The sequence below is a fragment of the Mustela nivalis genome, assembly GCF_964662115.1.
Source record: "Mustela nivalis genome assembly, chromosome: 6".
In the NCBI taxonomy this organism is placed as follows: Eukaryota; Metazoa; Chordata; class Mammalia; order Carnivora; family Mustelidae; genus Mustela; species Mustela nivalis.
Genome location: NC_139025.1, coordinates 65927659 through 65946893, shown reverse-complemented (window position 1 = coordinate 65946893; position 19235 = coordinate 65927659). Strand labels below are relative to the sequence as shown.

The window sequence follows — 19235 nt, the reverse complement described above, 5'->3', positions numbered from 1 at the left end:
CGCAAAACTAACATAAGTAGCTAGATGAAGTACTTTTTTGTTAAAAATAGTATCAAGTTAGGGATACCTGGGTGGCTCAGTCGGTCAGGTGTCTGTTCGACTCTTGGTTTTGACTCAGGCCATGATCTTGGGGTCCCGGGATCCAGCCCCACGTGGGTCTCCGTGCTCAGCAGGAAATCTTGAGATTCTCTCACTCTTCCTCTGTCTCTCCCCTAACATCTTCCCACATCCCCTACGCCCAGCACGTATACCCATGCACACTCTCTAAAATAAAATCTTAAAGAAAAATAGTATCAAGTTAAAACTTAGAAGGTAAAGAGAATTTTCTGTGAGAATACTTGATAAGTAGATTTATAGACAGAAGTGGAATATGAAGTACTATTCAAAAAGTGAAGAATTGCTGTTTTAAGATACCACTTGTGTTAACTGAAAACTCATTACGGATGTTTTTTAATATTTTTAGTATCAAAAAAGATGTTCACATTACTTTTAAAACTCTTAATATGTAGGTTTCCAAAGATGTTATTCCAGGGAAGTTTGATTCCTTGTTCCATGCTTTCACGTCATATTCTAAAAGAATAATAACAGCATTTCCATTCCAGGTAGGAGCAAGGAATCAACCTGCTACACAAAGGCATATTTCTGAAGGATTGTTTTACTTCCAAAAGACAAGTTTTCCTGCAACCTGGGTTAATGAATAGGGGGTGTGTGAAGAAAGAAAAAGCAAAGCCTGATCCTCACTGGGGCATCGTAATGTCTTATGATGAGAAAAATTTATACATGATATAGAAAGATGATCGATGCACATTGCTCCAAACGAGATTGTTTTGAGTACATTAATTTAAGTTACAGATGGAGAAATTGAGGCAGAGACATTTGATTTGGTCCGTACAATTGCCTTGAGATCTTAATAAGACAGCTTGCTAGGCTTATGCTCAGAGGTTCTGATTCTGTTTACTTGCTGTCATGGTTTAAAAATTTGCATTTCTGGGGCAACTGGCTGGCTCAGTCCGCGCAGTATGCAACTCATGATCTCAGGTTTGTAGGTTCGAGCCCCACATTTGGTGTAGAGATTACTTAAAGTCTTTGGAAAAAAATTTTGCATTCCTAAGAAGTTTCCAAATGCTGTTGCTGCTGTTGGTTTGGAACCACACTTAAAGAATTATAGCTATAGACTAAAAAGTACTATTGAAAGGGTTGTGAGTTGTGTTCATAATATTAACTCTACTGTTAACTAACTTTATGATGAGAAATACATTGTATAATCTCTTAAAACTATGGTTCTCTCATAGAGTAAGCAGAGATTACATTTGTTCTATTTTTTAAAGGATCTAGTAAACTTGAAATGCCTTGAAGCAACTGTTTGTTATAGCCCTTGGCCAGGAGGGTAAGATTATGAGCTTCTGACTCTTACATCTGAATCCACTGAATTGATCAAATTTGAGATAGTGATCTATCAGTATTCTCATAGATCGTTTATGATACTAGATTTTAATTAGTAGGAAATTGGGGAGGGAGTCAAGAATTTAGAATCAAGTCAAATAGCTTTTTGGTTCTGATGGCAGCTGTTGTATGTTTTTGGGTGGGAGCTGGGGAAGAATTTCCTTTTTAATTAATTTTTCTATTTTTTATTGGCTGAATAACTGCTGTGTCATTTAAAGTACTTTAGAGTACTTAACTTTTATGTTTAAATTCATGTCTTATAGGCAAGGCAATAAATTTAGAAAAGAAGTTTCAACAATAATGGTGGAATTAGGTTTTCAAATTAAAAAAAAAACTAAAAGATTATGGATTAATAAAGCCAATGTCTGGAATAGTGCCTTAGATGGATTCAGAAATCAAAACTTTAATCCTTCATACACAATTGAAGTAGCATATGTTGATGAAAATGATAACTTTGGAAGAGAGCATCCTGGATCAAAGCAAGAATTCCTAAGTCTCTTGATGCAACATCTTGAGAATTCACCAATATTTGAAGGGTCCTTGTCAAAGAATTTGTCTCTAAATTCTCAAGGTAATTTTATTATTGTATCTGCTGAATATACCATGTGAAAGAGATAGCTGCTTAGAATTAATATTTAGTTCCTGTGGTCGAAATGTATAGTTTACTTGGTTGTAAAATACTGATTGAATCACATAAGAGTAGAGAAAGGGGAGTGGTATTTTTAAAATTTTCTAGTGAAACTTTATTTAAGAATATGCTTAATTTTTTTTAGTAATATCCTCCTTAGAGTGAATTTATAATTAAGTGTAACTTCTTTAAAATTGTATTTTATATTCATTCTAATTTCATTTGAATAGAGTCGCCAAATGGAATAGATGATTATTTGAGCCCTTCTTGTTCACATCTTTGGAATTTGCAGATAGGATGTTTCTTCACAACCTAGGATTTTATCACATAGTTTTCTGGTCCGCATCTAACAGATTTTTTAATGTACTTTTGCTTTCAAGAATTTTTCATGCATATTTATGTATATTATACTTTTCTGTCTTATGATGAATTTAAAAAAATGCATTTCAGAAGAGTGATTAATTCTAGCATTCTTTTTTAGGAGCTTTTATACCACTTTTGCTATAATAGGAAATTCAGACGAGTGAGAAGACTTATTTCATTCCACTTGAATTTTCTCCTGTATAGTCCCTAGAACTTCCTTATTGTTGCCTAATGCATCATTAAGATAGTTGAAAAACTTCCAGGGTTTATTTGTACCTTGTGTAGTACACACTGTTTATTTCAAAACTCCCTAAAACAAAGTAACATTAACTCAAGACAGTTTTGGTATAGTAGGTGAGTGCATGAATTCACAAAATCTGAATTCAGTTTTGTACACACCTACTTCAGTTGCTTTAGTCTCTCTTTAGTCAGTTGCTTAGTCTCTCTGGAATTCATTTAACAGATACAGAATGTATTACTGCTAATACGTAGCATATAAGGTTATTGTTGAGATTTTCTTAGTAGTTCATGTAGTGAAAATGTTACTTATTAATAATTTGCTCTTAACAATATTAAGAGAAATAAAGGAAAATTTACATTATATCTTTTTGATTTATCAAGGTAGCTAAAACATTTTAAGTTTTTATTTTAACATACAGTGTTGTATTAGTTTCAGGTGTACAGGTAGTAATTCAACACATCCATATATCAGCCTATGCTCAACATGACAAGTGTACTCTTTTTAATCCCCACCACATATTTCACCCACCTCCCCACCCTTCTCCCTTCTGGTAACCATCAGTTTGTTCTCTCTAATTAAGAGTCGGTTTCTTGATTTGTGTGTGTGTGTGTCTCTCATTTTTTCTCCTTTGCTTGTGTGTTTTGTTCCTTAAATTCCACATGTGTATGGAATCATACAATATTTGTTTTTCTCTGACTTATTTTGCTTCATAGCTAAAACATTTTAAATGACAATTTAAAAAATACTGAAAGCTGTGATGACATGGTTAGATAGCATATACTCCTGGGAGTACCTTTGTACCATTTTGGAAAATAATTTATCCCTATTTATCAACAACCTTAAAAATGTTTATATCCTATGACCTCCTAACAGCATATGTAGGACTCTATACTAATCAAATAATCAAAGATATATAAAAAAGAATATGGGAATAGATGTTGATTATAATATTGTGACTCATATAGTTGAAAGTATAACTTAGCCAAAGTAGCCAGTAATAAGGAGATGGTTTGCTTTGCAGGACATCTATAATTTAGTCTTAATCAGTCATTAACTGTAGATTTGAATAATTGTGTTTAATATAGAAAAAGTTTACAATATAGTAAAAAAAAAAAAAGCACAAGTCAAACTATTTGCACTCATATACATACTAGAAATACACATCAAAATGTGCATACTGGTTATTGTGATGGTTATTGTGATATGTAATTTTTATTAAATTTTCCTGTATTTACATTTTTTCTATTATAGATTATTTTGTATTCAGAAAAATGTATTTAGGTGAGATCTGTATTTCATGTACAATTCTAGTTTCTGTAAATTATTTTACATTTATCTAATTCTTAGTTTTGGGGGGCTTTTAATTTACTGTATATGTATTCATTATAATGATTATCTTATAATAATAAAAGAATTATATTTGATGTGTTTTCATCTGTATCTACAGCTCTGAAAGAGAATCTTTACTATGAAGCTGGCAAAATCCTTGCCATTTCTTTGGTCCATGGTGGTCCTTCACCTGGTTTCTTTTCTAAAACCTTGTATAACTGCCTTGTTTATGGACCAGAAAATACCCAACCAATTTTAGATGATGTTTCAGACTTTGACGTGGCACAAATTATAATCAGGGTAAGAAATGTACTTGTTTATTAAAATACAGACTACATTCTAGTTATATGAATGTAAATGATGGATCTACAATAGAATAATACTCTTTGTGCAGGAATCAAGAGGTATCAATATTTCTCTTTACCAGCAGAGTTCACAAACAATTAAGAGATAGATGTTAAGGTTAGACAGCTGATATCAAAGGGCCAGATTTAATGTTGATATAATCAGTTAGATGATGTATTTGACTTTGGTCTGTGATCAAAATGGTTTGTTACCACTCCTCAGAGTTAAATGGATTTATCTACCCTGCCAGAGACAATATAAGGCAGGTTCCTTATTGTCTGCTGGATAGCAGGGGAAAGTGTACTTTCTATAGGTAGGTGGATCTGCAAGGAGGGATGACTTAGCTTACCACTCAAAAAACTTAGTCTCACTCCTACAGGGAGATAAGTATGATAGGTGCAGAGAGGGACCAGGCTGAATTTCTTTATGGAAACAAGTGGGGAGACTCCCATGTTTCTACCTAAAAATAGTTATCATTTATTAAGCCCTGTACTACATATCACCTGTACAAACTCAGTTTAGTTATAATAATGCTCTCTAAGTATCATTGCCTACATGTTACTGATTTGGAAACTAATTGAGACAATGAAAGTCATCCAACTTTTTTCCTTTATCCTCCCTCCTGCTTAAACCTATTCTATCCATTGTCTCCATTAATAGGCAGTATAGTTTAATGGTGAAAAGCAAATGCTCAGGGCTCCTGGGTGGCTCAGTTGGTTAAGCAACTGCTTTGGGTTCAGGTCATGATCCGGAGTCCCGGGATGGAGTCCTGCATCGGGCCCCCAGTTCCACTGGGAGTCTGCTTCTCCCTCTGACCTTCTCCCCTCTCATGTTTTCTCTCTCACTCTCTCTCAAATGTATAAATAAAAATCTTGGGGGGGGGGGAAATGTTCAGAAGTCAGATTTTAGTTTGAAATAGCTACTATAAGCTCCGTGACCTTGGGCATCTTAGTTAATCTTAAGCCTCAGTTTCAGAATCACAAAGTAAATAACATGGAAGTGTGTCCTTTTATTTGGCCCAAGATGTCTCATCCTAAAATTTATCCTTTAATTCAAGTGATTTTTCCTTTTTTCCTCTTTACCAAAACATGTAATTTAGTTTGACTTCATTGTCTCAGCTTCCTCTTTTCCTACTCATTTCTTTGCTTCTTGTAGTCAGGCTTCTGTTCCCACAGAGCCTTCTTCCAAGTCAGCTAGTTTTTTTTTTTTTTTTTAAGATTTTATTTTTTATTTATTTATTTGACAGAGAGAAATCACAAGTAGATGGAGAGGCAGGCAGAGAGAGAGAGAGAGGGAAGCAGGCTCCCCGCCGAGCAGAGAGCCCGATGCAGGACCCAATCCCAGGACCCTGAGATCATGACCTGAGCCGAAGGCAGCGGCTTAAACCACTGAGCCACCCAGGCGCCCCAAGTCAGCTAGTTTTTAGCTGATTCCAGGAATCTAAATCACTGCATGCAAAGGCCTTTCTTTCCTAATAATTTTTCATCTCCTTTTGTAATCACCACTGTCTTCGAATTCATCTCTTCTGTTTTCTTTAATACTGCATTTCTTCCTACCCCTGAAACTTGGGTTATTAATCTGTGTTATCCTAGTCCTCCCTCTGTACTATTTGGAAAGCTGCTTCCTGCCCATAACCTTTCTGAATGATTCCCAGACCTCTGTTTTTGAGCCACTATACTTTTATACCTAGATAGGGTCTGAGTCTTTTTAACACACTGAGTCCAAGATGTTTAAGCCAACTGTTTTTTTCCCCTAGAGTTTTTGGTTTGTTTGTTTGCTTGCTTGCCTTATTTTTCTTTTCAAAAGATTTCTTATTTCCATGCCTTTCTGGAGAAGTGTCATTTTCATTCTGCCATATTCCATTTATCAGGATGTATCGAGTCATCTATCTCTAAAAGTGAAGTTTATCTTCAGCATTTTCCTCTTATTTCTAATGTACTTACTGCACCAAACTCAAATTATTTCTAGGTTTAAACAATTAGGATATTATTCTAATAATCAGGATGATTCTTTTAAAAGTATAGTTTTGACAACATTGCCTTCTTTGGAATCTTCAGTGGCTTCTCATTGCCTATTGAACAAAGTTCAAGCTATTTCCTAGGGTATTTAAGACTTCCAGCTCTTCTCATGGCTTTATCTATTGTTTCTGTGCTCCTATCCAATGTTTGTTCATTTAGTCAACAAATAACTATGTACCTCGTATTGTTTCATCACTGAAGGTATAGTAATGAGCCAAAGTCCCTGCCTCTTTGAAATTTACATTTTAGAGGAAACACAGAAGATAAATAAATATATAATATACTGCCATATAGTCAAAAGTATTGTAAAAATAAAAAAGAATAAGAGAAAGGAGATAGTGTTTGGGGTATAATAAGATGGAACTTGGGCTATGCTTCTGTAACAGAGACCCCAACAGATGTTTTATTTCTCTAAAATTTGTTATCTAGATTTTAGTGTAGGGATTAGCAAATAACAGCTATAGGCCAAGTCTGGCCTGCTGCCTCTCTTGTTGTAGATAAAGTTTTATTGGAACACAGCCATACCTACTTACCATTTGTTATGTGTCTATGACTGCTTTCACACTATATTGGAAGAGTTGAATAGTTATGGCCCACAAAGTATAGGATGTCTGGCCTTACAAGCAGCTTGTATTTTAGCAGTATGGTTATGATACATCTAGGGAATTGGATTCCTTCCTCTCACTGTGTAATAATCACTTAGGGTATCTTCATCTACATGAAGCTTGCTCTTAAGGGGAGAAATAGAAGTAGAGTTCTGGAAAGTTTGACACATTTTCACTCACATTCTTTTGGATAGTTCTCAGTCACATACAGCCAGATTTAACTGCAAGGAAAGTTTGGCTGTCAATTAAAATTCAGGGTGGTGGGTTGGGCACAAAGGTAATATTTACCTAACTACTTGTGACAGTGTGTGAAGGTAGTATTTGAGCAGAAAAATTATGGAATTTCAGCAGAGATCTGAAGTGAATGAGGGAAATCATATAAATCACTGGGAAAGAGTTATTTTGGAAAGAAGAGATAAAAAGTAAAATTTGTATTCAAATAGACCATTGACTGCTTCCTATTTTTAGTCTTTCTTTCCTTGTGTAACTCTCTTAAAGAGCTAATCTATATGAAATTGTCTGGCACATTAATGGTCAAGTGTTCCTTTTTTTATACTATTTCCTGAACTATTTTGATTCTATCCCTGTTTTAAGTACCTCATTAAGTCTTTAAATCCCTCATTCAAGTCTAACAGCTGATATTCTTTCTCTTTCATGAAATCTCAGGTTATTTCACTTCTCTAGTGCTATGTAACTGTTCTGTGTCAATTATTATCTCTTGTGTAAATAATTTCCTATATTAAAATGCCAGTTTACTCTAGGTTTTTTGAAGGCAGAAATTGACAATATTAATTAAACTGGATTGTCCTTTGTTCTAGAAAAATAATTCTAAAAAAATAATTCTTGATATACTTTTACTTCACACTTGTGTTCTCCAGAATTGAGTATAAAGTAATAACTATTATTTGAAATGTAAAAATCATTCACAAGTAAATGAGTAAACTGGGTATATTTTCTTCTTTATTATAGGTAAATACTGCAACAAATGTGGCTGACTTAAACTCAGTAGTAAATGAATGCTATAACTACCTAGAGCTTATTGGATGTTTAAGACTTATAACTTCATTAAGTGATAAATATATGTTGGCAAAAGACATACTAGTTTATCATGTAATTAAGAGAGTCCAAGCACCCTTTGAAAGGTAAGTTGTTTATATGTGATTCTCTCAAATTCCATGTTTAAAGTGATTGTCTTACAATGAGATATATTTGATAAAAATTTAAGTGCTATTTTAAAGTAATGCTTTAAAAGTAATGTCTTAAGAATGATTGCCGTTCTAACCATTTTATACAGAATTGGTGTGAATGTATGATGCTTGGGTAGGAAGAGTAATCATTACTTCAGTTTATAATTATCCTTCTAAAAAACTTTTTTTTAATTCTTAGCATGTAAGTCAACTCTTCCATTTCCTTTCATTCATTTAATAACTATTGAGTACCTGTTGTCTGCTAGGTAATAGGTACTAAACATTCTTTGATTAACAAGGTAGATATGAGTCTTGATCTTCATTACCTTAGAGCACTGGTCTTCAGACTTTTTGTTCTTAGAATTCTTTTTTTTTTTTTTAAGATTTTATTTATTTATTTGACACAGAGAGAGAGAGAGAGAGAGAGTTCACAAGTAGGCAGAGAGGCAGGCAGAGAGAGAAAGAGGGGGAAGCAGACTCCCCGCTCAGCAGAGAGCCTGATGCAGGGCTCAATCCTAGGACCCTGAGATCATGACCTGAGCTGAAGGCAGAGGCTTAACCCACTGAGCCACCCAGGTGCCCCTGTTCTTATAGTTATTAAAAGAAGTTTGAAAACTTAGTTATTCTCACATTTTTCTGTTTGTATATGTATAAAAATATATATGAAAATTGGGAGAATGGTACACCATGCAGTTACCACACAGATCTAATGATTACCAGTCAACCTGTGGCCAGTCTTATTCATCTAGCCTACCTTTATTATTGACTCCAGGATTCGATTCTTCTCCTCTTCTCTTTTCTTCTCTTCCCTTCCCTTCCCTTCTCTTCTTTTCTTTTAGTTTTAAAAAATATTTATTCATTTTAGAAAGAGAGAACAAGTGCCTGTAGGGGGAGGGGCAGAGGGATAGAATGCTCAGGCAGACTCCCCGCTGAGCATGGGAGACCCATGTGAGGCTCGATCCCACACTCAGTAAGATCATGACCTGAGCCAAAGCCAAGAGTTAGATGCTTAACTGACTGAGCACAGGCACCCTGACTCCAGGATTATTTTCAAGCAAATTCCAAACATAATACCTATGTTATGTATTAACCTATGGATTTAAATATATTAACCTATGGATTTAAATATATTTGATGTGTTCACAACTGTTATACTTCTTAAACTTACTGGAGTTCTCATTGTCTCCATATTTGGCCATTGTAAATGTTCTTATGTTTCTTTTGAGTTCTTTTGATATTAACCTTAATGATCTTTGATAGCTTTCTTGGTATATAGCAGGGTATTTTAGGCTCATTTTGTGCATTTTCGACTGAGGAACCTTTGTTTCTTTGAATGGTGAATATTTCCAAAATACAGTCTGGATGCTGGGGATGCTTTTTTTGCCAGATTATTCAGTGTTCGTAGACCTTTTTGGTTTGGTTTTGATTTCAGGTTTTTAATGTAAAATACATCTTGAGTTTTACTGATACTTCAAATTCTCTGCTATAAGATTTTTAACCTTTTTCTTTGTCCCATGTTGAGAACCTCCATTATCAACTCAACAACACAGGAGAGTTAGACTATGAAATAATTACTCACTTCATTTATTCCACATTTCATAAACAGTAGTCTCAGTAACATTACCAACATTATTACCAATAACTTTATTGAAAACAGGTTAACATTATTTTTCTAGGGCTGTGTAGTCAAATTACTATATTTTAAAGACATTTAGAATATTTATTCTGTGGTGTTCTATGAGCTATATATACATTTTACTTTCATTTTTTATTTCATTTTTAGTGATTTAAAAAAATTGTTTTAAGGTTCTATAAAATATTTACATGGTTCCAAAATCAAATTTATAATGAAAGTATATCAAAAGAACTCAACTCTGTGGTACACATTGCATTCAAAGAAGTATAGCTTTCATCTTTATCACATCCACTTTTCATGCCCTTATGAAGTCATCATTTTAGTGATATTGTTTAGCCATTATTTGTCGGTTTTTTAAATGATAGATAAATATATGTGTGCATATGTTCTAATTTCTTTTATTAGATAAATAGTAACATTACATCCACCCTTTTTCTAGTTATTTTTTAAAATTGGCAATATATACTAGAGATCATTTCAAGATGGTAAATACTACTTTTAGAATCTATATCACGTGGCCTTTTCCTCTGTGTGTGTGACAAGTAAAGATACTTGTCATTGGATTTGGGGGCAGTCCAAATAATCTAGATAGGATGATCTCAAAATCTTTAATTTTATCTGTTTAGAATTTTTTTCCAAATAAGATCACATTCATAGGTTCCAGGAAATAGGATGTAGACTTATTGGCGGGTTTAGGGGGCTAGGGCTCCATTCAATCTACATCAGGGTAAATGACAGTATTGGGATTTATTTCTGGCACGTCCCTGGAGGTACAGCTTGGAGAGTGAACTCGGGAATTTGCACACCTGGTAGAGCAGTTCTTCTGCAGGTGGTTTGTAATAGGGTGGTAAAGCGGTATATAGAGAAATGAGCAGATAAAAGGGATTTCAGACAAGGAAATTCATAGGACTTGGTAGTAAGAAATGGAAGAGGAAACAGTTAAAGAGGACTTTTAGATTCAGCTATACTAATTTGATGGATAATGGAGGCATATACCATCAGTTATGGTTTAGATTTTAGTAGTAAGGTGATGAACTTTCCTTTACACTTAATAAGTGTGAGTACTTGAAATATATGCTACCATTAGCCTGTTGGATATATTTCTGGGCTAGAGATACTAGAGATTATTTTGTTTTTAATTAATTTATTATTTTTTTAAAGACAAGGCAGATTTTATTTTTTAAGATTTTTATTTGTTTATTTGAGAGAGAGAGGCAGAAAGTGAGAGAGAGCATGAGCAGGGTAAGAAGCAGAGAGAGAAGCAGACTCCCTGCTAGACAGGGAGCCCAATGTGGGGTTCAGTCCTGGGACTCTGGGATCATGACCTGAGCCAAAGGCAGATGCTTAACTGACTGAGCCACCCAGGCTCACTGAAATAATGGATTTTATAATGATGAGTGTATACCTGCTAAATACAGCCATGGGAGAGGGTAAGAGAGAAGAGAAATTGGCCTTGTTACAGATCCATGAGACACAAACATCAACATTTAAAGCAAAGTAAAGAAAGAAGCAGCTTTGTAAGAGACTGAAAAGATCTGGCCAGAGAAAGAAGGGAAACCAGAAGACTGATGCCATAGAAGGAGATCATTAATAAATTAGGGCAGTTTTTCCTCGGGTGTAGACAAGAGTAGAATAAAAGTGAGTTGGGAATTAGCAAAGGAAGGTAGTGAATGTGGGTAAGTCTTTCATATAGGTTGTCTTAAAGGAAAACATGGCATTGAATGAATTTTTTTTCCATTTAAAGATGGAAAAAATAAGCACATTTCTGTGCTCTTTAGAATAACCCAGTAGAAGGAAGGATAAACCTATAACAGGGTACCTGAGGAGGTAGGTAGGGGATTCAGAGCCACAGATAGGGCTTAGTCAGTCTGATAGATAAAAATATACCTCAGTTCTTTCCTAATGAGTGAGAATGTGCATTTAAAATAATTTACTTGTTCCTTGTATTTTGTTAATTATCCCTTCATATTTTGCTAACTTCCTGTTAAATTGTTCTTTTAGAAAAATGATTTGTATTTTTTGTATATTAGAGAAATTAGTTTTCTGTCATATACGTTACCACTTTGTTTTTGTCTCTGTTCATTTCTTTTTATCAGTACATAAGTTGAATTTTTTTGTGGCTAAGATTTATTACTCTCTCTCTTTGCAGTTACTAGGAAACTTCATTTTATACTCTAGCTTTGAAGTATAAAATACTTTCACAAGTCTACTTTTTTCCTCTTTTAGCTTAATTTTATTTCTTTTTTTATTGTTTTAATTTTTAAATTATCTTACAAAATCAAATAGTATGGGCAGGTAAAATTTTATATTAATATACTTGCTTGTTATTGATTTAAAAGTATCATATCATGTATATCTATATTATTATATGTTTTTTCCTCACATGTAACTGTGTGTAAGTTAGCTAGAAATGTTAATTTGTAGTTGTAATACCAAACACATGTATGAATGTTGGCTTATTGTTTATCTTCTTACAAGTTTTAAGCAGGGTCTGAAAACTCTTGGTGTTTTGGAGAAAATTCAGACTTACCCAGAAGCCTTTTATAGCATCTTCTGTCATAAACCTGAGAATCTTACTGCAGAAATCCTTAGTGATCTTTTTACAGTACGCACATTATCTGACGTACAGGCTTTGGGATTTTGGAACAGTTATCTACAGGCTGTTGAGGGTATGCAGATGTTTTATTTTTATTTAACTGTCACAGAACATTTGTTTTGGTATATTAATTTATTTGAGTTTTGCTTTTTGATGATAAGACTTTTCATCTGCTAACTGCACATTTACAAAATTTATTTCAAGACAAGTGTATATGACTAAGTTCAAAGTGATAAGGAAAGATTACAGAGTAAATTTCAGTTTTGCAATTTGTTTTCCTCTAGATAATTTGAGGTAAAAGGCACTCTTCCTAGAAAACTTTATATGGGTGTCTGCCACAGCATAATCTTAAAGCTAATTATCTTCTATTTCATCTTTTTCAATTTTAAGTTAAATATCATTGAGCATTAGCAGTGTAAAATCATCCTGTTTAAGAAGAGTGGGAAAGATATGAGTTGAAATTCTTTTTTAGCTAGGTTATTTAGTTAGTTTATACCACTTAGTTTTCCTCTCTGAGTCTGATGAACTAGTGTGTCAAATAGTGATGATCTAAAAATGGCTTAAAATTATTTTTATTATCATGCCCCCTGAACCTCTTGGATTGTATAATAATTTTATATTAGAGAAGACATTCAAATATACAATGAGTAGCAACTAAATGACTTTCTGAGTCATACTTTGAGGTTCAAGTAAACATTTATTGAGTGTACCATTTTCCTGTTACTGTGCTTGATTTGGTGATTTATTTTGCCCAAGATAGATAGATGTTAGAGTCTCTTAAACATTCCCTGTCAAGCATCTATATTGATAGTAATATATATATAACGTGGATTTTCTTTTTTGGTAAACTTTTCAGATGGTAAATCTGCAGTAACAATGGAAGACATTCTTATTTTTGCAACCGGTTGCAGTTCCATTCCACCTGCAGGATTTAAACCCACTCCTTCAATTGAGTGCCTTCATATGGATTTTCCTGTTGGAAACAAGTGTAATAACTGTTTAGCTCTTCCAATCACCAATACGTATCAAGAATTTCAAGAAAATATGGACTTTGCAATAAGAAACACCCTAAGACTAGAAAAGGAAGGAAGTTCTCACTACATTGGACATTAAAATGTTTTGAACATAGAAATGCTTCTTGAAAAGCTGCTATTGATACTTTTTGTTTCAGAAATTTGTCCATTATTTGAACAAACTTGTCAGCTTCTTGGCCCAATAAAATTTATATGAACATAAAGGAATGTTTTGGCCACTTAAGCTAAAAAATTTTTTGTTAACATGTACCAGTCAAAATTGATGATATTTTTCTATTTTCTTAATATATGTGCGTCATAAACTTTAATATAAATAGTTTTAAAACAGCTGTACAGACCTTTTTCAAGTATAATAACCTGATATATGGGAAAAAAACTTGTATTCACTGCTTCTGCAAATTAGGATTAGCTATAGGATACCACAATGATTTTTCTAGTTTTATATAATTTTCAAATTATTTTATTTTAAAGCATTAAATAGAAAAGCAAATTGATAAATCGTGTTATATAAATCAAAGGCATATATTCTGGGGTATGTGTTATAAATACTTTTCCTAGGATGGCACGGAATTGGTTGAAAATGTTTTTAGATTACTGATTTATATTAAAACAGACCCACACTGCAATTAGACTATGCCTAATGGGAAGTATTATGAAAAAGCAGAATTGCACAAATGTTTTAGAACCTATGGACATTCCATAGTCTTAAGAACACTTCTGAGGTGGATAAAATATATTTGAAAATAACTTAAAAAGTGTTTAAAGGCTTGGCTTTGATCATAGGATTTTCTTTTTTTCTCTATATCCCATGTGTGGTATTAAAACCACATTATGTCTGATTCAGAATCATTTGGGGTGTGTCATTTATCTTTGTGGATTACCATGACTCTTTGACGGTTATTTATTATCAAGTTGTTTGTATGATAGGTAAGCTGCGTTATATATTACCGTCTTTGCTCTTGAAAGATATCTTTATTATATAAGCAATGGAAAAATGTGTAAGAAAGAAGTACAAACAATGAAAAACCCACACTAATCTCACAGTGCAGAATTAACTAGTATGTTTCATTTATTCTTACTATGAACTATTTTCCTTTTCTTTTAAACTTTTGTTATTGAAAGTCAAAGAATACCTTAAAGTAACAAGAAATCATGTAATAACAATTTGAAAACACATAGTCCCATAGTTATGTCCCCATGTTTATATTCTTGCAAAAGAAGAAAGTGGAAAAGTTTTGTGTTCCTAATCTATTATCAAACATAAATGCGTTTTCCACCAAAGTAAATTTAAATTGCATGAGAGTTAAATCATTATGAGAGGTTGGTTTTAACCACATTTTTTTAATATACAAAAGGAGTTATCAACTATAATCATATTCTCCTCCTTCCCAAGACATCCTTAAATTATTGATATTTTCAAAGAACAACAACAGGATTGATTTTATACTGGTGATGGGACTCTTCAATACCAAAGGAAAGCTAAAACATATTCCTAGTATAATTTTCCTTGTTACACTTATTGACAGACCCAGCAAATTAAAAAGTTTCATTTTGACTTGAAGTTTTTAAGAACATTATAGAAGGCATTTATTTGTCTTATATTGTGTTGTTGTTGTTGTTGTTGTTTAGATTTTATTTATTTATTTGACAGACAGCGAGAGAGGGAATACAAGGAGGGAGAGTGGGAGAGGAGAAGCAGGCGTCCCTCTGAGCAGGGAGCCCAATGTGGGGCCTAATTCCAGGACCCTGGGATCATGACCTAAGCTGAAGGCAGACACTTAACGACTGAGCCACCTGGGTGCCCCGTCTTATATTGAATTGTTAGATCATCAAAAGTAATTAAAGGATTGTTTAAGAGTTTGAATATCTAAACTTCAAATTTGCCATATAGCTTTTATTCCAAATGTTTTGATAAATTGGATATTTTTCAACCGTACCCAGTTTTTATAAAATTTAAAAAGCCATTAAACAAATAGAAACCAAAAATCTAATTAAAGCTATTTTCTGTCATTTGTAGTTTTAATTTTTCCTACAGTGGTAATTAAAATTAATGAACATTCCCACAGATTTTGGGTGGGGTGGGGTGGGATGGTAGGGAATTGATGTGCTTGGGTTGACTATAATTAAAAACAGTATTTCAGTTCCTCATTTCACTATTTTATGTGTAGGGCCTTTGGGATATGGTGTGATGTAAATAATTTCATATATTCACATTTCTAAAGTGATGCATACTCATTGCAAAGCATTTTCTAGGTTTAAGGATGTTCCATTAGTTTGTTTTAAGTTAGTCTATATAGTCAAGGCATAGTAGAGAATCCTATAGGTTATTTATTTTTCTGCAGTGTTACTATGTCACATGGTTGATATTGTGATGTTCTTTTTCTGTTCATTCTAGCCAGTACACAACTCTTGCTGACATTGATTTTTAAAAGTAATTATGCTATAAACCCTTATAAATGTGTATTTGTATTTAACTATTTCAGTCTAAATGCCATATATTTCAAGTGTGTTTTCTATACTCAATATTGAGGAAAACCATAAAGTCATCTATTGTACATCTACTATTAACAGTCTTTGATTAGTTTTAAATTCATTGTTTTTAGACACTTTTTAAACCTTTTGGTATGGGAAGTTCATCTGAAGACCGTTTATACAATTCTTTACTATTCTTGTAGTCATTTTAATTTTTTAGTATTTAAGGTTAAAGTTTCTTTAAAATCTCATCAGAAACTGGGTTATCATTTTACACCTTGTAATATTTAATTTCTACATTATGAATAAGCCATTATTTGGGTCAAGTAAAAAGCCTTCATTTGATTACTCACCTGGCAATTCACTTTGGCTTCTGCTTTATGCCAAACTTGTAATAATTCTTTCCCTAAATTTGTGGAAGCTATTGTACTCAATGATGAATGCGAAGTGAAGATTATAATAGGTAAGTTTTCTCCATGACTTTGCTCTCTGTATTTAGTCATTGTAAGAAAATTAGAACAAAATTCCATTTAAATGTAATTCTTTTATATAAGGATTATCACTTTCTTCATTGTTAGTTTTACAAGAAGCTATTAAGTTAGCGTTTATGCTTTAAGTAATGCAATACAAAGTTTTATGCTTTAAGTAATTCAGTACAAAGTAGAACATCACATTGTATAATGGATTACTTGAATGTATGTGTAGTTCAGAAAAATTTGGATTGCTTTGAAAAGACCCAGTTTTCAAGTTCTCATTTTGACTGTTATCTTTTCCAACTGCCAGACATATTCCATCCAATGCCTGCTGTATGCCAGGTATTATGCTAAGTGATAGTTGATGTGGCAGCCTATTCCTCCCTCCCCCTTTTTTGACTTCAGATGTAACCAGAAAACATGATACTGATAATGACATTCCTAAATAAATATGTTCATGCTACTAAATGTGAAGTGCTTATATGAACTATTTTAAATATCTTGTTGGGATTTTAAGATTCTGACAATGCTAAATAGATACAAGATCTTTTTCATATTTGAGAGATCCTGTAATCAGTTGTTGACAGACGCCCGAGAACCTCTCTTTAATGAGCCATATTGAGACATTCTGTGTTAAAACTATTCCCTAATGTAAAATAAGTTTACCAGAATAAATTATTTAAGCCAAAGATCTGGATAGGTAGAGCCAGTTAAAAGTCTACAGTAAATTAAGTTAACCCTTTAAGCCAGTTTGATTCTTGCTGATTCTAAGAATGCATGACAAATTCCTTTCTCAGTCTCAGCCTTACAGGGTCTATTTGTCTACTGCCACCATTTTGTGGGGTATATTTTTTTATAAGTTTTTTTGTCCACCCTGTGCGCACACCTTAGTCAAAACAGTTTTTATCATTTCATATGTATATACTGTATATAAATGTTAAACATTGTCTTAATGTTTTACATTAATATGACTCAGTCTAGGAAAGAAGTCTGTGATAGAACTGAAATGGTTAGCTGATAGATTTGCATTTGAAAGTGAAAGTACCCAAATCAACAAGATTGGGCTCTCACATATTGGAAGAAGATAAATGTATATTTCACATTCCATGAGAACAAGCAATGAAGTAGAATTTTTCCCTAGGGCAGGAATTGTCATTTAATTACAGTACACTTGGATCATTGGTGTTTCCTTCAAAATAGTGCTTCAAAATAACACTGAATATAAATATTTTCTTACTGAATATGCCAGTTAGCTGTAAAAATGAGAGATGATGCAATTCTTAAAGGTAAAGAATGTAGGTTCATAATCTTTTATCAACCTATTTTTCCCACCCACCAGCCCCTGGTAGCCACTCTTGGCCTATTTACATGAATTTGGAGTTTTTTGGTTTTTGTTTTTTTTAGTTCATTTGATGTAGTGATAACTTTTCAACTGTAAGATGAATATGGTCTGAGACATAATATATAGTATGGTGACTACAGTTGATAACTATTGTATAACTGAAATTTGCTGAGTAGTTTTTAAGTATTTTCACCAAAATAAACGAAGATGAATATTTGAGGTAATTGGATGTGATGACTAGATGGGAATCCTTTCACAGTGTTATAATTCTATTAAATCATAACTATGTAAACTACAAATTTTGTCAGTTATACCCCAAAGTCGAAAAACTTTTTTACACAAAAACTAAAATAAGCAGATAAGTTTTGTCAATCATGGCTTCACCTGTACATTAAAATACCAGCTCTGGGGACGAGGTGGCCAAGTGGTTAAGGCGATGGACTGCTAAAATACCAGCTCTGTCCACTAACTTCCCCCACCTGTTAAGTGATCTTGGAGTTACTTAAATGGAAGGAGGCTACCAATTTGCCATTTTGTAGCTTCTTAGCTCCTGTGTACACGTAGGCAAAATCAGCATAAAACTAGACCTTTTTTTTTTTTTTTTTTTTAAGATTTTATTTGACAGAGAGAGAGGAGGAAGCAGGCTCCCTGCTGAGCAGAGAGCCCGATGCGGGACTGGATCCCCGGAGCCTGAGCTCAGGACCTGAGCCGAAGGCAGCAGCTTAACCCACTGAGCCACCCAGGCGCCCCTAAAACTAGACCATTTTGCCTAACAGATGAGATTGGGAAATCTGCCAGAATTTAGAGCAATGCTCCAAAACTGCCTGCTTCCCTGAAAAAGGGGACAACGGGGAGACTTCTGCGGCACTTGGAAACAGAAATGAGCTAACATTTTAACCCCTACTTTGTTTCTGGAGCTTCGTTTACTTAAGTCTAGTGATCTTTAAACCCCTAGAGCATTCTCAACATTTAAGAGATCTGAAAACGACCAATTTAGTACTTAGTTACTAACACCACGCTCCTCCCTAGAATTTCGATTTAAAGCAGCTACCATTTGAGAAGCTGTAGCTTGATTAGATAGGACAAAAACCCCTATTATTTCACAGCTGAAAAGTAAACACTACGAGGTGTTCCGGCATTAACTCCCTGGGTCTCCCCAGTTTTTTTTTTTTAATTTGTATTTATTTAAAAAATTTCTTTTCAGTATTCCAGAACTCATTGTTTATACACTACACCCAGTGCTCCATGGAATACGTGCCCTCCATAATACCCACCCCCAGGCTCATCCAACCTCCCACTCACCGCCCCTCCAAAACCCTCAGATTGTTTTTCAGAGCCCACAGTCTCTCCTGGCTCGTATCCCCCTCCAATTTCCCCCAACTACCTTCTCCTCTCCATCTCCCCATGTCCTCTGTGTTATTTCTGCAAATGACAATACAAACGAAGGGCTGATATCGGGTCTCCCCAGTTTTGAGGAAAGCTCAAAGAGGCGGTATCCAGGCCCCAAGTGCCTCCCTCGGCCC

General features: G+C 33.9%; 1 protein-coding gene across 2 annotated transcripts in view; it reads left to right on the top strand.

The window, feature by feature from the left end:
* Window positions 1-15411, top strand: part of G2E3 (G2/M-phase specific E3 ubiquitin protein ligase) — a 68750-nt gene extending 53339 nt beyond the window's left edge. For both annotated transcript variants that reach the window (XM_082737943.1, XM_082737944.1), the window contains 5 exons: window positions 1707-2014; window positions 4123-4304; window positions 7942-8114; window positions 12274-12464; window positions 13248-15411. In XM_082737943.1, the coding sequence (XP_082594069.1) occupies window positions 1707-2014; window positions 4123-4304; window positions 7942-8114; window positions 12274-12464; window positions 13248-13504 (1111 nt within the window). In that variant the 3' untranslated portion in view covers window positions 13505-15411. The remainder of the gene's footprint in view (window positions 1-1706; window positions 2015-4122; window positions 4305-7941; window positions 8115-12273; window positions 12465-13247) is intronic.
* The last annotated feature ends 3824 nt before the right edge of the window (window positions 15412-19235 follow it).